The sequence below is a fragment of the Rhopalosiphum padi genome, chromosome 1 (assembly GCF_020882245.1).
Source record: "Rhopalosiphum padi isolate XX-2018 chromosome 1, ASM2088224v1, whole genome shotgun sequence".
In the NCBI taxonomy this organism is placed as follows: Eukaryota; Metazoa; Arthropoda; class Insecta; order Hemiptera; family Aphididae; genus Rhopalosiphum; species Rhopalosiphum padi.
In genome coordinates this window covers 74,193,359-74,211,815 of record NC_083597.1, presented here as the reverse complement: position 1 = coordinate 74,211,815, position 18,457 = coordinate 74,193,359, and the positions used below count along the sequence as shown (strand labels likewise).

The 18,457-nt window shown below is 29.6% G+C and overlaps 1 protein-coding gene across 8 annotated transcripts in view; it reads left to right on the top strand.

Annotated features, from left to right (window-relative positions):
- The window catches only part of LOC132918731 (peripheral-type benzodiazepine receptor-associated protein 1), a 37,526-nt gene extending 25,100 nt beyond the window's left edge, over positions 1-12,426 (top strand). For 3 of the 8 annotated variants that reach the window (XM_060980165.1, XM_060980166.1, XM_060980161.1), the window contains 14 exons: positions 357-568; positions 1,243-1,492; positions 2,797-2,931; positions 3,215-3,223; positions 3,652-3,828; positions 3,951-4,111; positions 4,250-4,403; positions 4,460-4,622; positions 4,685-4,928; positions 5,371-5,475; positions 5,938-6,060; positions 6,477-6,813; positions 10,414-10,445; positions 11,300-12,426. In XM_060980165.1, coding sequence (XP_060836148.1) covers positions 357-568; positions 1,243-1,492; positions 2,797-2,931; positions 3,215-3,223; positions 3,652-3,828; positions 3,951-4,111; positions 4,250-4,403; positions 4,460-4,622; positions 4,685-4,928; positions 5,371-5,475; positions 5,938-6,060; positions 6,477-6,813; positions 10,414-10,445; positions 11,300-11,701 — 2,504 coding nt within the window. In that variant the 3' untranslated portion in view covers positions 11,702-12,426. Of the gene's footprint in view, positions 1-356; positions 569-1,242; positions 1,493-2,796; positions 2,932-3,214; positions 3,224-3,651; positions 3,829-3,950; positions 4,112-4,249; positions 4,404-4,459; positions 4,623-4,684; positions 4,929-5,370; positions 5,476-5,937; positions 6,061-6,476; positions 6,814-6,878; positions 7,706-10,413; positions 10,446-11,299 lie in introns of those variants that run through there. The other 5 variants (XM_060980164.1, XM_060980162.1, XM_060980163.1 and 2 more) reach the window with 5 other exon arrangements.
- Positions 12,427-18,457: the final 6,031 nt, after the last annotated feature.

Here is an 18,457-nt window from a genome sequence, read left to right as displayed (position 1 = left end):
GGGTAATATGTCTTATCAAATTAAATAATTGTAAGTGTTTTAATACCCATGTTCTTTCCTAACTTATAGCTAAAAAAACGTTAATTTGAGAATTCCGTAAATAGATTGTTTTAAGAATAATTTAATAATAAAGCATTCAAATTTATTTTATCCTTATCAAATAGTGTCAAGTTGTATGTTTTGTTATAAAAATTATAAAAAGTCCATAGGAAAAAATATTAGTGATATTATAATTTAAAAAGATTATTACATGGTGGTGGCTGAATATTCTAGACTAGTGCATGTAGAGCTAGCGTAGAGTAATAGCGTCTTGTTTTGGGGGGGAAATTGTTTTTCCGGGACATCGACACTGTTAGACATGTTCTTCTCGCTGCTAGTACCGGCACCGAAGCAGCTGACGTTGGAAAGGCAGTTGAACAAAAGCGTGCTGATTGGTTGGAACGCGCCTTCTTCTGAAGAAGGTTGTTTGCCAGAGTCATATCATGTATACGTAGATGGAAATTTGAAAACAACTATTAAAGCTACAGAAAGAACTAGAGCTTTAGTTGAAGGAGTTGACTCAAACAAGGTAATAGTATAATTATATGTATATTATTTTGTGTAAAGTAAAATTGTCTTAGATTTTTTAAAACCAATGAATAGTAATAATTCATAATAATTCCATAGATATAATATATTATTTTATATTATTATTCTATACTAATATTGACTCGATTAATTGTGTAATCTTACAAAAACATTATTTATCTTTGATGTTTATATTGTTCTATAATGTCATGTTCTAAATTTAGGAATACCCAAATAAATATTTAAATAATATATATAACTGCTAGTATAAACAATGATTACAACGATTTAAATAAATTGAATAACATACATATTACATATATTATCAGTTACGTATATAACACTATAACAGTATTATAACTTGTTGATTTGGGTCACGAAACAACTTTGATGTTTTATGATAGAATTGTTATTTATGTAAATAGGTGCTTGTTTAATGATTATATTTCATAACTTTGAAGTTGACTATAGATTTATAGTTATTTATAGTTTATTCTAATATCATTATCAAAATATTAAATTATTTATAATATCTATAAAATATAATTGCACCGTTTTATTGAGATATTTAATTGTTTACTAAATATTTCTAAAAATGTATGGATTTTTTTTGTTTATTTCTTTATACAATACATAAAATATATTTTAAGCATTATTATTTTTTATGGTTCGCAGCCACATAGAATCAGTGTAAGATCTGTAACAGCTAATAGAAGAACATCTAGAGATGCTGCTTGTACAATGGTTATTGGTAAGGAAAAAGAGTTGCCATTACGACCATCACACGTAAAGGCTAGCCAAGTAACATCCACGTCCGCTGTTATATCATGGTTGCCAAGCAACAGTAACTTTCAACATGTGGTTTGCGTTAATAACGTTGAACTCAGAACTGTCAAACCTGGTGTATACAAACATACAATTACAGGTAATTTTTATTTTTATTTTATGTAGGTACTATATGCACATCATCATAAAATATGCATAATATTATATGGCTTCTATAGACTATAGTTGACCGAATATCATATAACAAATTGTATAATATGAGTTGTATTTTAATTAAATTTATTTCTAAAAGTCATGTCGAATATTATAGTGGTAGATAAATACATAACGGCATGTGCTCGTTACTTTGTTAGTTGTGTTTTACAAAGAAAGTTATAAAATAATTTTTCTTAAAAAAATAAATCGTCGTGTTTGTATAATGTATAGTGTGTAATACCAAAATAAGATAACAGTTGTTAATAATTATTTTACATGATAATAACAGTTAATTTTATCATAATTAATATTTACAATAAAGAAAAGCATGATAGGACTTAAGATTCCGTAATTACTAATTGATAATAACTTTCATTCGTTCTATATGTATTCGTTTATGCTATTATTATGCAAAGGTTATAGGATATGATTACCTATATACCTCTATGCTGATAAATGGAAGTATATATAGAAAATAATATACTTTCTTACTAGGAAGGGACACGAATACTGGGTTTTTATTTTCTTGATTATTAGTTGTTTAGTAAAACATAATCTGATCTTATTGTAAAAATATAGGGATAGAATATTTAAGAACGATCAAATAAATTTTAATGCTACACATATTGTGATGAAAAATATTCAAACAGGACTTAAGAGTATTATTGCATGAATTAATCATATAGCTACTATTTTTAGCAATAGATTGTGTAACAGGAATACTTATATTGGTAGGAATATTATTGTTTGTTGGTAAATTTGAAAAAAAATACTTAAAAGTAGATTTTTAACGGGTACAGTAGATACAACTTGAGTCGGAGAACTAATATGTTGGCAGTAAACTTATGTCACGATTAATATACTAAATACATAACACTTGTAAAAATGACGATTAAAAAATATACATCTTGTAGTAACTAAAAGATCTTTATTTTATTTATTTAATGAAATGTTTATGTCGTTATTAATATCTTCAACATTTTTATAAAATTGTCCATTACAAAAATTATACATATTGTAGTAACTAAAAACTCAAGTTTTATTTGATTAATAATATAAATCTAAAAAATACCCAATAATAATAAAAAATACATGATTAATAATCGATAATTGTCCTTAGTAGATTAATTTTCTTTAATTTAATACAACTTAAATAAATATGATTTTCTTAATCATATCAAAGTATTAATAATAATATAAAAATTAAATACATTTTTAAGTATATCAGTTCATGGGTTTTGTTTATAGGTTTGGTGCCTAATACATTATACAGAGTAACAGTTAGTGCTAAGACGTTACGTGCACCGACGTTCGATCAAAAAAGGACTTCTACCTCTATGGAAAAATTTTCTACGCACATAAATTTTAAAACGCTGCCTAAAGGTAAACATTTTTGAATTGATGTTTCATATAACAATCGGACATGAGATTTATAATTACTGCTATGTACCCATTGTTACTTTTGTCATGAGAAAATAATGTGTTGGCTTTGCGAAGTTGAAAGCTAACTTGAGTCGGTTTTTACCGAATAAAGTTAATTTACTCAACTGCAAAATTTTATTTTAAATCACATTCATCTAATAAATATTGTTAAATAATGATATATGCAAATTGTAATTCTTTGCTTGTTTTCTTTATTGTATCGTGCTTGCATGTTTGCATACAGGCTGCAAAGGTAGATAATACATCATTTTATATTTTTGTAGAATATATTTATTATCAATTACGAAAAAATTAAAATATTTAAAGAAAAAAATGTTATTCTAATAAATATTTTTAAATACCCATTGTTTTTATAAATAAAAATAATAATGAAACTTCTTTAAAGAAAAATGTATTTTTCTTACAACTTTTGGATTTAAAAACTAAAATCAATATCTTTTATTACTTAACATTTTATTTTTATAAATTTTTATTTATCAACATATTCAGAAATATAAAAATTATGAGATCTATAGTTTATGAATAATAATTAGGTATAAAATATTTTTGTCATTTTGTTTCCTTTCAGTAACATTTTTTTCTTTGATTTTTTTTTTGTATTTAATGTTACTTTTTTTAGAGAATGTTTTATTATATGCTAATTCACAATGTCATTTTTAGGACTTCCGGATCCACCTTCAGAAGTACAAGTAGAATCAGGACCACAAGATGGAACTTTATTGGTAACATGGCTTCCGGTGACTACCACACTCAGTGACCCCTCTAATCGTGGTCATATAACAGGTTATGCTGTTTATGCAGATGGAAAAAAAGTGTCGGATATTGATAGCCCAACTGGTTAGAATTTTAGAATTCAAAATATTATTATATCTAAGTAAAAAAGAAATAATTATTACAGCAATAATTACTTTGTTAAAAAATAATACAATTTTATTGATTTACATTATTATGATTTTCAGGCGATCATGCTTTAATCGATATCACTCAACTGCTCAGTCTTAACCCCAGACAAGTAACTGTACGCACTAAGTCTAGGGATAACCAGTCTACTGATAGTAATCCGGTTTTGATACCCGGTGCAAAAAATAAATCACCTCATCATCACAATCATCATCATAAAGTAAACTATTTAAGTACCAATAAACAAAATAGTAATAATAGTAATAATTGGTATTTCTTTATCGATCTTGCTATCTTTGGTTGTATTTAAAAAGTTTAAGGTGTTATCTTAACCTAATCATATTTAAATATACTTTAGCAAGATGAAGACAAACGAATTAAATATGGATCTGCTGTACCAAATCACATGAGACCGCAACGGAATGCTTATGGCCAGGTAATCGTGGATACGGAAACAGAAAATCTTAGTGATAAAGAAATATTCCCTGGGCAAATAAGCATACCATCGATAGGTATGTATTAAATTGTATTTAATCATTGATAACCTTCAAATAATACATTTGGACAGAAGTTACGAAAGATTTTGCTGGAGAGGGAAATTATAGTGAAGAGGAATTCATGGAAAATGGAAGAGGAGCAAGGCGTGCTCCTTCAGTTCATCCACATAGGCCTGCAGCACCTACTCCTAGGTCTAAACCTCCTCACCACGGTCGTCATCATTATGATGAAAGGTATTTTTAGAACTAGTGATTGTGATACACTATAGAAATTATTTTATTTGTTACATTTATAGAGAGCAGTTCTATCAAAACGAGAAACAAATAGAACCTAGAATAAAGCACGTTAGTGGTAGTGGAGACCAAAGAACTTACAGAGGGAGAGGTTCTGATCCAAGACAGACTGTTTATCAGAAAACACCAAGAGACAAACGACCTAGATGGGTAGTGGCTATTTATGACTATGATCCAACTACTATGTCTCCTAACCCAGATGTTTGTGATGAAGAATTACCATTTAAAGAAGGAGAACATATAAAGGTTTGCTATTATATTACATTATGAAACATGTATGTAGGTATTAAAGTATATTTATTTATGTAACAATTACTAGCATAAGCTCGAGAATATTATCTACATTAAAAATAATTAATGCCGGTATTAAAATATAAAACTCTAAATAATAAACTTAATAGTGAATGTTATATTATTAACTAGCTGTATTGGATATAACGTCATATAGATGTATTTTGATTTAAGTGTAATAAATTCTTGAACAAATGGGTTGAAATATGCCTCCACCCGAAAAAATAAACAACAAAAGTAGGTTATAAAATAAGAACACAAACTTTTCATGTGGCCAATTGAATGGTTCCATACAACGAATTTTTAGAACTTAATTTAAAACCGCACCGCACAACATTATGGGTGTATTAATATCGTCCAATTTTAGTAAACTACTTTAAATATATAAATATTGTAGATATATGGAGATAAAGATCCGGATGGTTTCTATTGGGGTGAAAGTAGAGGAAGATTTGGTTATGTTCCTCATAATATGGTCATGGAATTATCAGATATGCAAAAGGTAAATGTATACAATTTTATTTATGAAGAATAAATCTACGATTTTTCATTTGTTATATTATTAAAAAATCATAAGTTATAAGATATAGTATAAAATAAAATGTGATTATTGATATATGGATTATTTTTGTAAAGTTAATGAAAAAAGTAGCGTATAATAATATATTTTTCACTTCTGATTAGTAGTAGTTCTGTTTGTATTTTTTTTTTTTTTTGTAAGATGATACATCTATTATCATTACCTTCCCGAGGTAAACAACACAAGTAAAGTAAATTGGGTTTAAGAAGTAAAAAAGCCATTAAGTTTCGTCCAATTAATTTCACCTCATCAACTACTCTATCGAATTATAATATCATGCTGATAATGCTACATATCTCTAATAGGCTGTGTGACAACAGCAACTATACTTACTTTGATTGTTTAATTATACTAAAATTTTAATATGTTTGCAATTTTTTAAAGAATCAAGATCCTAGAAATAGAAAAGATGATCGTTGGATTGATCCGTATTCGGGTCCTGTAAAAAAAATGGTGGCATTATATGATTATGACCCGACTGAAAATTCACCGAATGTCGATGGAGACGTAAGTCAATCATACTAATTTTTGGATAGGTAGCTAATATTTTTAATGTGATATAATTATATTGATATATTATTGTAACTAAAAATTGGTCGTGAAAATAGTAAAATACCGTGGCATTTATATAATATGTATTATGTATTAATTTAAACTGTTTTATGTATCATAGTTAATATATATATATATATAAACATTAAGTAGGTATTATGTACAATATTTTACATCAATTTAGCCATGTTATTAATGCTATTAATTTAACACGATGTTAAGTTGAACATAAAATACAAACAGTTTTATTCTGTTTTTAGTTAAAAAAATTTAATATGCAAACATAATATAGTTTATTCATAAATCATAAATATCTATTAGATAGACATAGAGATATCAGATACAAGATTTTATTTTTCGTTCTGTTTCAGCAAGTGGAACTACATTTCAAAATGGGTCAAACCATTTTCATATACGGGGAAATGGACGATGATGGTTTTTACAGAGGTGAGTGCAACGGAGTCCGGGGTCTAGTACCTTCAAATTTCTTGGTGGAGGTAGGCACAGAGTATGCTGATGGGGAAGGTGTAGGGCCACTACAACCCAAAGGTCAAAGGCAGACACAGCATCACCAACAGCAGCAACAGCAACAGCAACAACAACAGCAGCAGCACCAGCAACAGCAACAGGATATGAGAGGACACGGCCCGGGCGCTCGTGGTCCACCACCCCCGCCTCGAGGCATAGATCAGCCACTTAAACGTAAAGGTATGCATCTCCGAAAATGTTATCCTCTGCCCTTTAATCATAGTCCATACATAATTATTTCACAGATATTCTTTATGGTTAAATTTTAACCTTGAAGCAGCTGTTTACATTTAATGTCCATCACACACTTTTTACATTTTTCGGGTGTGCGGCAATTGACATAGTTAGACGATGATCGACAAAGGAAACTATAATCGTCTTGCCGCACTCAACTCTTATAATGTAACAATGTACTGAATAAAATTGTAAATGAAAGTACCGTGATGGTGGGTTATCCGTTATCGTTGTAAAATTAAAAAAGCGCGTTAAATATAAAAATAAAAAAAATACATGTATAAAATATTTTAATTCATTATGGTGAATATTTAGACACGCGAGATCTTTAGGAAAAACATGCATATACACCTACACAATGAGTCGAAATAGTGGAAATATATAAATATGTTTTATTTGTTTTTGCCTGATTACTTCAGCAGCTTGTTTTTGTTTTGTTATGTTGTTATTTTCTGGCCCGGTTTTTGTCACTGAATTTATTTGTTACCCTATTGCAATGGCTTTTGAAATTATTGTTTTGTTTTTTATTGAAAACTTGACAAGATTATGTTGTGTTATTGGTAATATAATATATTTATGTTTAATGTGCATACCCATAACCCATTGTTCTCTGCAACACATATACATACCATAATAAAGTGTACTTATAATATTCATATTACTCAATACATGAACTAGTGATTTTTTTTTAAATGATGCACTCGTTATCTTGGTGAATGTTTATGGTTATAGAATAAATATTTTTTTTATGAGTTTGAAGTAATTATAAAACAACATTTTTGAAAATAATTATTATACATTTATACCTAATAATGATTTTTAAATTTATTTTATGACTGCAAATAATTTTAGTTTCATATTCAAAAGCTGAATACTTTTCAAGAAAGGTTGATATATAGTTATTGAATATGCGCATAAGTTTTTTTTGTTTATTAAAAAACATTAAAATTAAAAAAAAATAGATAAGACATAAATGTCAAAGAGTATATCCTGTGTATAATCGAGTAGTGAGTATTCACTATTCCATTAATTAATAGTTTTAATTTAAAATTTTAACCTAAGTAATAAACAACTATTTATGTATTTAATGCTTCTGCGTAGAAATTATTTTTTTGAATTAAATCACAAAAATTAAAATTGTTGTTACTGAAAAAAAAAAAACTAAAATACTAAGTTTGATTATTTTTTTTTTTAATAATATTTTTCTCGAAATATAGTTTTGTATTGACTCCAAAGTTGAGACTATGAAAAATCATCTTTATTTTTTAAAACACCTAAATTGACTAAGATAATGATTGTTTCTTTTAAAAAAATGTTTCAAAATATTAAAAAATATAATATATAATATAAAATATATTATTATGTAACTAATTTCGTGTTTGCAGTAATTGTTAAATGTAAATATGAAACATGTAAATTTGAATGTTGTTAAGCGATCGCGTCGCACGGTAGCACGAACGTGTTGGTACTGCAATCGAAGAAAAAGTAAAGAATGTTAAATATTTAGGTTTTAACAACAGATTTTTTTTTAAATGAATATCAAACCACACTCCTTCAATTATCATTAGCTTTTATTCTGTGAAAATTGTAGGAGAGAATATGAGAAATCGATAATAATGAATTTCAAAAAATTAATATCTACTATTTTTCTTACATTACATTCAATATTAATTTCTTACTATTTTTCTTTTATAAATACTTAGGTTGTTTAAGCATAACTAATTTATTATAAGATTCAAGCATCTTCGTTATCTATTATGCAATGATTTTGTAAATCAATTAGCGAGAATGAATTTTAATACATTTTGTTTTGTACAAGTTTTTTTTCTCTTCAACAAATCAACCTTGTATGCCATTTTATAAATTTTACTCAATTATTACAAGAGCCATGTTATACATTTTAAGGTTCAACAATTATTTTTTATCACATTAGTTTTCATAATTTGTTGACGTATCTGATTGATCGATATAACTTATTATTAGCCATTTTCTGCTTAAAATGTGTGGCTCCCTACAAATGATTATGTTTTAGTTTATAACATCAACACAATAGTACGTTTGCAGTAATTAAAATCAATTTTCCACTCTAAAAAAATAACAAATAACCCCGGAAAATTTTTAATGCTGTAAATTTTATATCGAGTTTTACTTTACTCCATTGAGTAAGTCACTGTAATAAATGTGTCAAATTTGAATTCAATGATAAATCATTGCATTTGAAAAATGAATCTGAGCGGAGACAATGAGACAGTATATCTCTAACGATATTTTAGAGTTTATTTCTATTTACTATTACTATTTATTACGGTAGATTGAAATAATTTTCGCCGAAAACATCACAAATTATACCATATAATGATATTAGATAATTAAAATATTTTATTTTTATTATTATATATTATTGTCATTAACTTATAAAGTCAATACTATACCTATTTTACTGCTCCTAGGTGTAGCATAATATCAGGTATATAAAAATAAGATACGTACATCATAGTAAAACCAAAACTATGGATATACATATTCATTTCTCCGCTCAGAATCTAAAATAAAACATATGAGAAAGTTATTAAATTATTTTTAATTAATAACCTAACAGAGAAATTGAAAAAGAGTAAGTGGAGCTATAAACTATAAATAAGTGCAATTACATTTTTACTCCATATCTTGTACCAGCAATAATAATCATAAATTTAATTTATGGAATTGTAAAATAGACATGGAAAATGAATTAATGGATTGATTTTATACATTTAAAAATCATATTTTTAGGTCAGATATGTTTTTAAAGAGTGTTAGTTAAATCAATAAATATTTAAAAAAGTTACTTAGAAGCTATTTAAATTATAAAAATTAAAATATTATTTTTTGGCCGTAAGTATGTAAGTAATAAAGTTAAAATAACTAAAATGTTTTTTTGCTCGCTTTAGTAAAAAAATATATTGTTTTAATTAAAAACTTTAATTAGGAATATGAAAACTGATTATAACATTAATTTTAAACTTAAATATAAGTTAAAGAAAAAAATATATAGCTCCACCTACATATTTTGTTTAATTATCTTTAAAAAAAATACAAAATGCATGTTATAACATTGATCTCTATGTGTGCTTTAAATGTTTTATGATTTTTTTTCTTTATTTTTTTATGGTTCTTGATTAATTCAAATTTATTCATCAGCTATAAATTATTGTTCTAATAAAATATGCTGAATTTGTTTGTTCAAACTGAATGAATTTGTAAATTTTTCTCAACGATATGACCCACCTTCAATGTGTTCCAAGCATGAAAATGGTTTTCCACCGCACACAATCACATCAAAAATAAAAACGAAATTAAAAAAAAAAATCTACAGTTACGTTTTTATTTTTGATAATTTTATTTTTGTGAATTCATCCATTACTCATCATTATAAAACTCAGATATTGCATGTTCTGTGTCTTAGTTTTTTTGTCATGGTCAAAAAAACCAAACCATACAAAATTATATGTTTTCTGTATGTTTTTCTATCTTTTTGTTTTTCTATCTTTGTTCTGTTCGCTATAGATGCCTGCCTTCCGCAGTATGATTATCACCAGGTGAGTGCGTGTGAGCTATTAATGATCTGTGTCTTCTTCAATACATATATTTATACAACAAATACACTCACACTCTTTATCGACCAGACAACAACAACCTCTACAATATTAACACACACAAAACATAACATATTCTGTGTGCTACGTCTAGCTGCCGGTGCACCCGTCACATTATAAACATAATGGAATAATGTACACAATATTTAAGTTTAAATCATTAAAATTCGATAATTACAGGTATATTAATAATATAGTAATACTCACATAGGATTTTATAATATGATACATCTTTTACTAGTGTATGTTTATTCTGTATTTTAGATTTATCAAATTTATATTATTTTTATTTTTCAAAAACGAAATAGGTATCTAAATACATTTTTTCTCATTGTTTTACAAGATAATTTACAGTGTCAACTCTTATTAAAACATAATTTTAGTTTGAGATTCATCATCATACCAACAAAGTAACTTTATTTCTCTGACTACGGTTTATATGTTAATGAATGTGTAGCGAATTGCGTCTGTTTGGACGTATGGAAATAAGTTATATTTTATTAAACAATGAACATAAGACTTACAAAATTATTTTGTTTAATTTTTAATTAAATTAGAATTTACTGATCTCAACACTAAATTTTAATTAATAATCATAAAATATTATTATTAATTAAACCTAGTTATTGATTTTTATTTTCAACGTTCTCTCGAAATTTATTCACAACAGGCAGCTGAATTTATTCACACTAACGGTAGGTATATCCAAGGCTTTGAGAATCCTATGTGTGTTGGTTGCGTGTTAGGGTAATTTTGTTTGACTATTTGGTACTTAAAAAACCGTGTCGGGATTTTAGATGTCAGCGGTGGATGCGAGGGAGAGAGGAGATCCGTACGAGAGGAGAGATGGTAGAGACGGAAGCGGTGGTCAGTCAGCGGGTAGTGGTGGTGTTCAGAGCACGTCGGGAAAACTATTCAAGGGCCTAGCACATGTTGTTCCAGACTTCGGACTTGGTAGTAGGCCACAAGACAGTCAACAAATCCATAACCAAGGGCATACTGGAGGTGGAACATCGAGTTTCATGCAAAAGCTGAACGATCTGACCCATCACAATCCTGTCAACAACACTACTATGAATCAACAAAACCAACAAAATCAGCAGCAGCAGCAGTCACAACAGCAGCCCGATCATGGTGTGGATAATATTCTGTCAAAGGGGAAAGAATTGATTTTTATGAAATTTGGGCTGGGAAAATGATGTTTACCGATGACTATTAACGTAGTGTTCACTGCCGATGTCACTGTGATCCGTTTATATTTTTAATGTATTATTTAATGTCTGTATTTACGTTTCTTGATATCGGTAAATATTTCTATTTATTAAAAAAATATAGCAAAACCTATATGTTTATAGTTAATTGAACAAAAAAATAAAGAAATATCAAAAATTCTAAAAAACGCTCTTTCTACTAATAACTGTAATCGGTGATGAATAAATCATATGCAAATTGTTTATGTTTTAATCGTTAAAGCCCTTTTTGGATTCATGTTAATAGTCAACGGTAAATATGTTTTTTTATAGATTATGATGATATGGATTATCCTCTTTTTGACTTCCATTTAAGATAAAGATATTATTATTACTTTTATTTTCTAATCTGACTTATAACACGTACATTTAGTCAAATTTTTTTTGTATCATATAATCTAATAATATAAAACAGTAATGTAATAATTTTATCGTTTCGATTGGTATATACATCGTTTAACATACATAAACACGTCATTATTATTATTAATTGTTAATATATAATAGGTGTATATTATATATAAATTTATATTGTGTAATTTATATACGCATACATAATAGTATTACATTATATGGTTACGAATATTAAACGATAGGTTTGTTATAAGCTGTACGTGAGAAAAGTCAAAGGCTGTGATATTATTAGTTGTTTACTTACAACCGCCTGCACTATACTTGAAGTAAGAATTTTTTTAAATTACAAATTACACGATTTCGATATAATACATAGTAAATACATACAATGGCGGTATTCAAGTTCAAGTTTCCTGTTAAAACAGTATTTGTGACTCGTTTTATCTTGCCAAAAGGCCCGGAAACGACTTGTACATTCATACGCTGCAACATTTGCACTCGACCATAAGAGACGATCACATAAATCAAATTCATGTGCGCACTAGTCTTTTTAATTAAACTAATTTCTTCAACATTTCCAACCCAAAACCAATCGTATTTATATTATCTATACGAGTACATTGCAGATTGTAAATATATATTTTCTGGGTTAACCAAATTTTCACGTGTTACAAACTAGAGTTTTATTGCTCCATGCGTGCTGAAAATAATAATAATAATAATACTAATAATACTATAATTATAGAGTTTTCGGTGCCTCGATTATAATATATAATAAGTAATAACACTGATTCCATTTCGCAACTGCCAACTATTTATATACCATATACGTACTTCTTTTCTATTACATATGTCGGTTGCTATTCGTGTTTTTGTCATATAATATTATGTAATGGATTATGTTAGTTGTATACTGAAGGATGTATTAGTTAAGTCTTATTAAGTCCTATATATTATAGCTTTATTAAAGTACATCGGATGACATAAAAAGTTATAGATAGGAATAATTTAAAAACAAACGAAAAATTCTTTACAAACGTTTCTTGTCATCCCCATATATATATAATTTGTATGCACATACACATATGGTAATATGTATATACATACAAAATGTAATAATACAATTATTATAATTATTAGGTACATTCTTTATAAAATGTGTATTGGTGTAAATAATAATTCTCACTTTTAGATTTTTATTAGAAAAAAATATTTTATGAACATTGATTGCGTTATCGTTTACTATCATTTTAATATAACATTCAAATTGTCTAAAATTATATTCTACAATGATTATTTTTAAGCTATATAATGGATTATATCTAAAATATACTCATTTTATCATAATATGTAATGTAATTTTAAGGTACTTCAAATAAATTATTGAATGCTGTTCATAAATTAAAATATAATATCTTTCAAATATATACAATCTTGTTAATTTTTATCCTTTGCGATAAAATATATGACAAAAGTATACAAATGTAAATAGGAATAGAATTATTAGCAAGTGTAAAATTTCATGTTTTCACCCAACCATTAAAACTGCCAAAATATATTATAATTTTTCACTTTTAATTTATCTACATAAACTCTCATAAACCTAATATGTTTTGTATAGGTAGGCATGACTCAATAACTGTTTATAGCCTTCTAGGTACAATGTACATATATATCATATTTTAAAGTTATTTAAAAATTTGTTTAAATAAAAAAGACAAGTTATTTAAAAATCAGACATTGATTAAGGCAGTGCTTGATTTGGAAAAAAATTAGAAGGGGGACTCAGTGGATTTTTGATGAGCGTTCCACACAAAATGCAATGTCACATTACTGTGTGGGGCAAAGCCCCCCCCCACATCCCCTTCAGCCTCCCGTAATCCCAAAAAATCATTAAATTTATTTTATAAAAATATTTTAAAATAAAGAAACATTTATTTATGTATTACATCATCCAATAACATTATATTGTTTATATTACGATTTATAAATACATATAATATGTTATTAATTCATCAATACATCTACAAACAACTTATCATGTATTATTATTTATTACATATACACCCATCACCCATGTACATGAATACAGTAGTATTGTGCGACATAAACGTTGTCAATAAACACTTTTATGATATACAGCATAACTCGTGGTTGAAAATATATGACGTAAAGATTAGGCTACCGAGAACAACAAAACAATATAAATACGATAAAATTAAATTTATTGAATCAAAAAAACAGTACTTATTGTACATCGACAAATTGGATTCAAATCAAACGTATATTAATATTATATAGGTGTAAATTTAAGCAAAAACAATAAAATAAATATCTCGTACGTCGATCGGCGTCTGCGATCCTATGTGCGAAAATAAAAAGAACGAAAAAAAACGTCCGGATGACTGTCGTACTCGTTACCGTGATCTCGACAGCTACGAACATAAAAAGGCGAAAAAATCGTATATACACATACGGCTTTCAAAAGACGCAAATTACGCGATTACGAAAAGAACAGGTTGGAAAAACTCTGGATAAGTCTTAAAATCCCGTGAAAAGTGGAAAATGTTCGAAAAATCACGTAAGTAATAATAATAATAATAATAATATTATAACAATATAATTGACCTCACATAGACCATAGAGTAATAATTATTACTTTATGACACAGAACTTTTTTAGTTTTTCTATCCGGCCGCTACGATCCTATCTATTGTGTACGTGAGTACGTGACTATTTTAAAACTGATATAGATTTTTTTGATTTGTATTATTTAATTTTGTATCTTAATATCAATAGTATATTTATTTGCATTAGTAATTTGTATATTGTTTAATATTTTCAATATTTATAGTAATGGATTTTGTATTGGCAATAGTATTATTATGACGAATTATTAAATTATATTTTTATATTAATTTAGTATAATTGATATAATAAAATAAACATATAATACGTTTGTAAATTTATTGATTTGCATTGTACATAATAAATAATTGTTTTATATTTTTGTCTGAGGGGGATTTTTCCGTTCCATGTGGAAGGGGGGGATGCACGGGGAAGGTTCTAGATTCTTCTTTTCCTTTTTATTTATTATTATTCTTATTATTCTTATTCTTAATTTTTTTTTTATTATTATTATTATTATCTTATTCTTATAATAATTTTTATTTAAATTGTACGTTCATCGGCGATTGCACTATTGGGGTTTCAACAGTTTCTTGTTATCTGTCACAGAATACGAGACCGGTCCTGTGTAATCGCTAATGAACCAGGTATAAAAGGCCCGGTGAAACTATCAGCATTGACATTGACTGTCTGTCCTGAAGGACAAGAATTATTAAATTACCACGGTCCACAATGTCATTGATATAGATAAAAGTTGAAAACAATGTATTTATAGACCTTTGGTCTTATATGATTTAATGCCAATTTAGTTCAATGCTATATGCAAATATTATTATACACCTACATTTTGGGGTGAGGGATTCTTGATTCTTCTGACCATTTTGCAAATTACTGTCAATCCGATCTATTCTACTGCTACTACATTCTGTAATACCTATATATGGTTGCATATTTTTCTCATAGACGATTTTATAAGTCGTTAATTTTTAATAATTTATTTATATACTCAAAAATACAAAAACAAAAACAATAATTCATTGTGTTAATACGATTTTCAATTTATTGATATTTTAATAACAAATCAAGGTATACATATTAAGCTTGTCTACAAGGCTAACAACATCATACATTTTGATTATAAAAAAAGTGAAACAAAAATTAATTTCAGAAAAAAACTCGCCGTAAGGGCTATCAATAATGTACAACATTTTGATAAGAAAAAACAGTGTAAATGTATGAAACAAAAAATTGCCATATGGGCCAACAGTAGATATAATACATTTTGATAAATTAAATAGCGTACCAAATGGTATAGACAATTTTGGTAAGTAGAAAAGTGAAATGAATGAGATAAAAAAAAAAAAATTCCGGAAAAAAATGTGCCATATGGGCTAAAAAGTTGGTATGATATAAATAAATGAATATATAAAAGGAGAAAAATTTGAAAAAAAAATGAAATTTTGAACAATAGCAAAAAACAATAATAACAATGATAATATAACAAAAAAAGGGAAAAAAATACATCGGTAGGACGACACGAAACAAGGCGAGGGGGGGGGATACGAGATGGCGATTCGGTGCAAAAAAGCAATGTATGTACAGGCTACTGGTCGCCTCCGCAACGTTTTCCGATCAGCCCACGAACAGACGAGTGTCACGAGATCGTTTCGCTCGGTCGCACGATGCGACGACCACTAGACGGCAAGGCGAGGCCCGACAGCTTCGGCCGCGGGAGCGATGGTTGACGGCGAGCGGCTAGTGCGCGATGTCATGCGCACGCGTCAGACGGCGGTGCAGACGACGACTCTTGGACGAGCGATGGACACCGCAAAACGGCACGTGGCGAGCGAAGAAGATTTGAGCCTGCGGAATCGGCGGCCACCGCGGATGGACGCGACCCGGCCGGCTTCGGTTCGCCTCGCGACGAAAAAGAGAGTTTGGCTCTCCCTCTCGCCACTGGCGTGTCCCTCTGTCGGCCGCGTCTGTCGTCCGCGGTACCAGCCGGAGTCGCGCGCCGCCGGATCCTGTGAAACGCACAGTTTCCACGGGTCCGGCGCCGCTGACGTCCGTGTTCCTAGCTCAAAACAATAGATCGTCACTCACCTCGTGCCAAACACGGTCTCCGCCGCCTCCGCCGTGACGAGTCGTCGCCTGCGCCGCCGTCTGATGCATATACAAGGTGTACCGCCGGGGCGGGATCGTTGCCCGCGTCGGTACTGCCAGCCGTTCGTCGTCGTCAACGTCCACCATCGTTCCGCACACGAACCGAAAGCTGCCGGGCGCTCGTCAAACCGTCGTAGTGATCCATCGCATCGACGACCGAACTCGCGACGCCCGCGACACCCGACTGTCCGCAAGTGGTCGGAAAACGTGCTCGGGCAACATACCGCCGCGCACCGTCCGTGCTCTGTCTCGTATCCCCCCCCCTTACCTAATTTCGTCGCCGTCGTCCTACCGATGTCTTCGGTGGTGGGGGGAGGGGTGGTGTCTGCGGACTCCGTCTCAACGCACGCAGCAGCACAAACGTAAAGCGGACCGTTTAATCCGCTTCCACGTAGACGCGAATCGCCTTCTACGGGGCAGCGGATCAACCTTTACGTTTGTAACTTCTACGTGCGGATCAGGCACACCTGCCAGTACACGCACCTCCTCACCCAACTCCTCTACCACCACCGGGCAGTCCACGTCATCATCACTTTCTATGACGTCTCCGACAAGTGGCAGGTGAACGTCGCCTTTGCTGCCCAAATCAAAATCAAAATCAAAATCCAAATCCAAATCAAAATCCAAACCAAAATCAAAATCCAAATCCAAATCCGCCGTCTCCAAGTCCGTTGTTGTAATATGGACATCTAACATTTCTAACTCACTCGTGCCCATTTGCAAAAGTTCGACTATAATATTTCTAGATGACGTGTATCTGTGTGCTTCCGATGTAATGCTGTTGTTATACATACGTTGTACAAGCAATCTTTGTATCATATTAATAGTACGTAATAAATTCATAGAAACATCATAGTCATCGATGGTATCAGAGCCGTTATTTATTAAAATGATTTGTATGTAGCATTGTGCCGTATACAGAGCCATTATTTATATGATGTTAATATTATGTGACTGGAGAAAAATATTGATGGTATAAAACGTTTGGAGTGTTTGGACTGTTGAAATGCAAGTGAACTCGAAATATATTTCGTCCGTGATCGGCGCCGAGAATTTCGAACATTTCCCAGACAACGGATATTGCAATGTTTGTATTACTAGCCAGTCAGTACCTACGTCTATCAATCTAATCGGCCAGTATAGATATAATATTTTTAAACAGCGATTTCAATTTGTACTGTACTTTTAGGTGTGATGTTATTCTTTAGTTATAATATTTCGTTTCTTTTGATTAAACTATACATGGAGACATTTTAAATAACACTAATAATACCAAAATTAACTTAACAAGCTAACTTTTGTACCTATATATCATGTAAGTTCAATACAATATGACTGCAATAGGAGCCAAAAACATTTTAATATATATTATACGCGTTCGCATGTTGGATATTCTTACGGAAAATATAATGATAAATAGGACTGTGAATTTAATGCACTAAAAAACATTAAAAAATGTATTTAAAATGTCAACAAAATGCAATAAATTATGCACCTTAACTGAAAAAATGCATTTAAAAAGCCAAATATGATGGTATATAAGCACTTAAAATGGTTTTT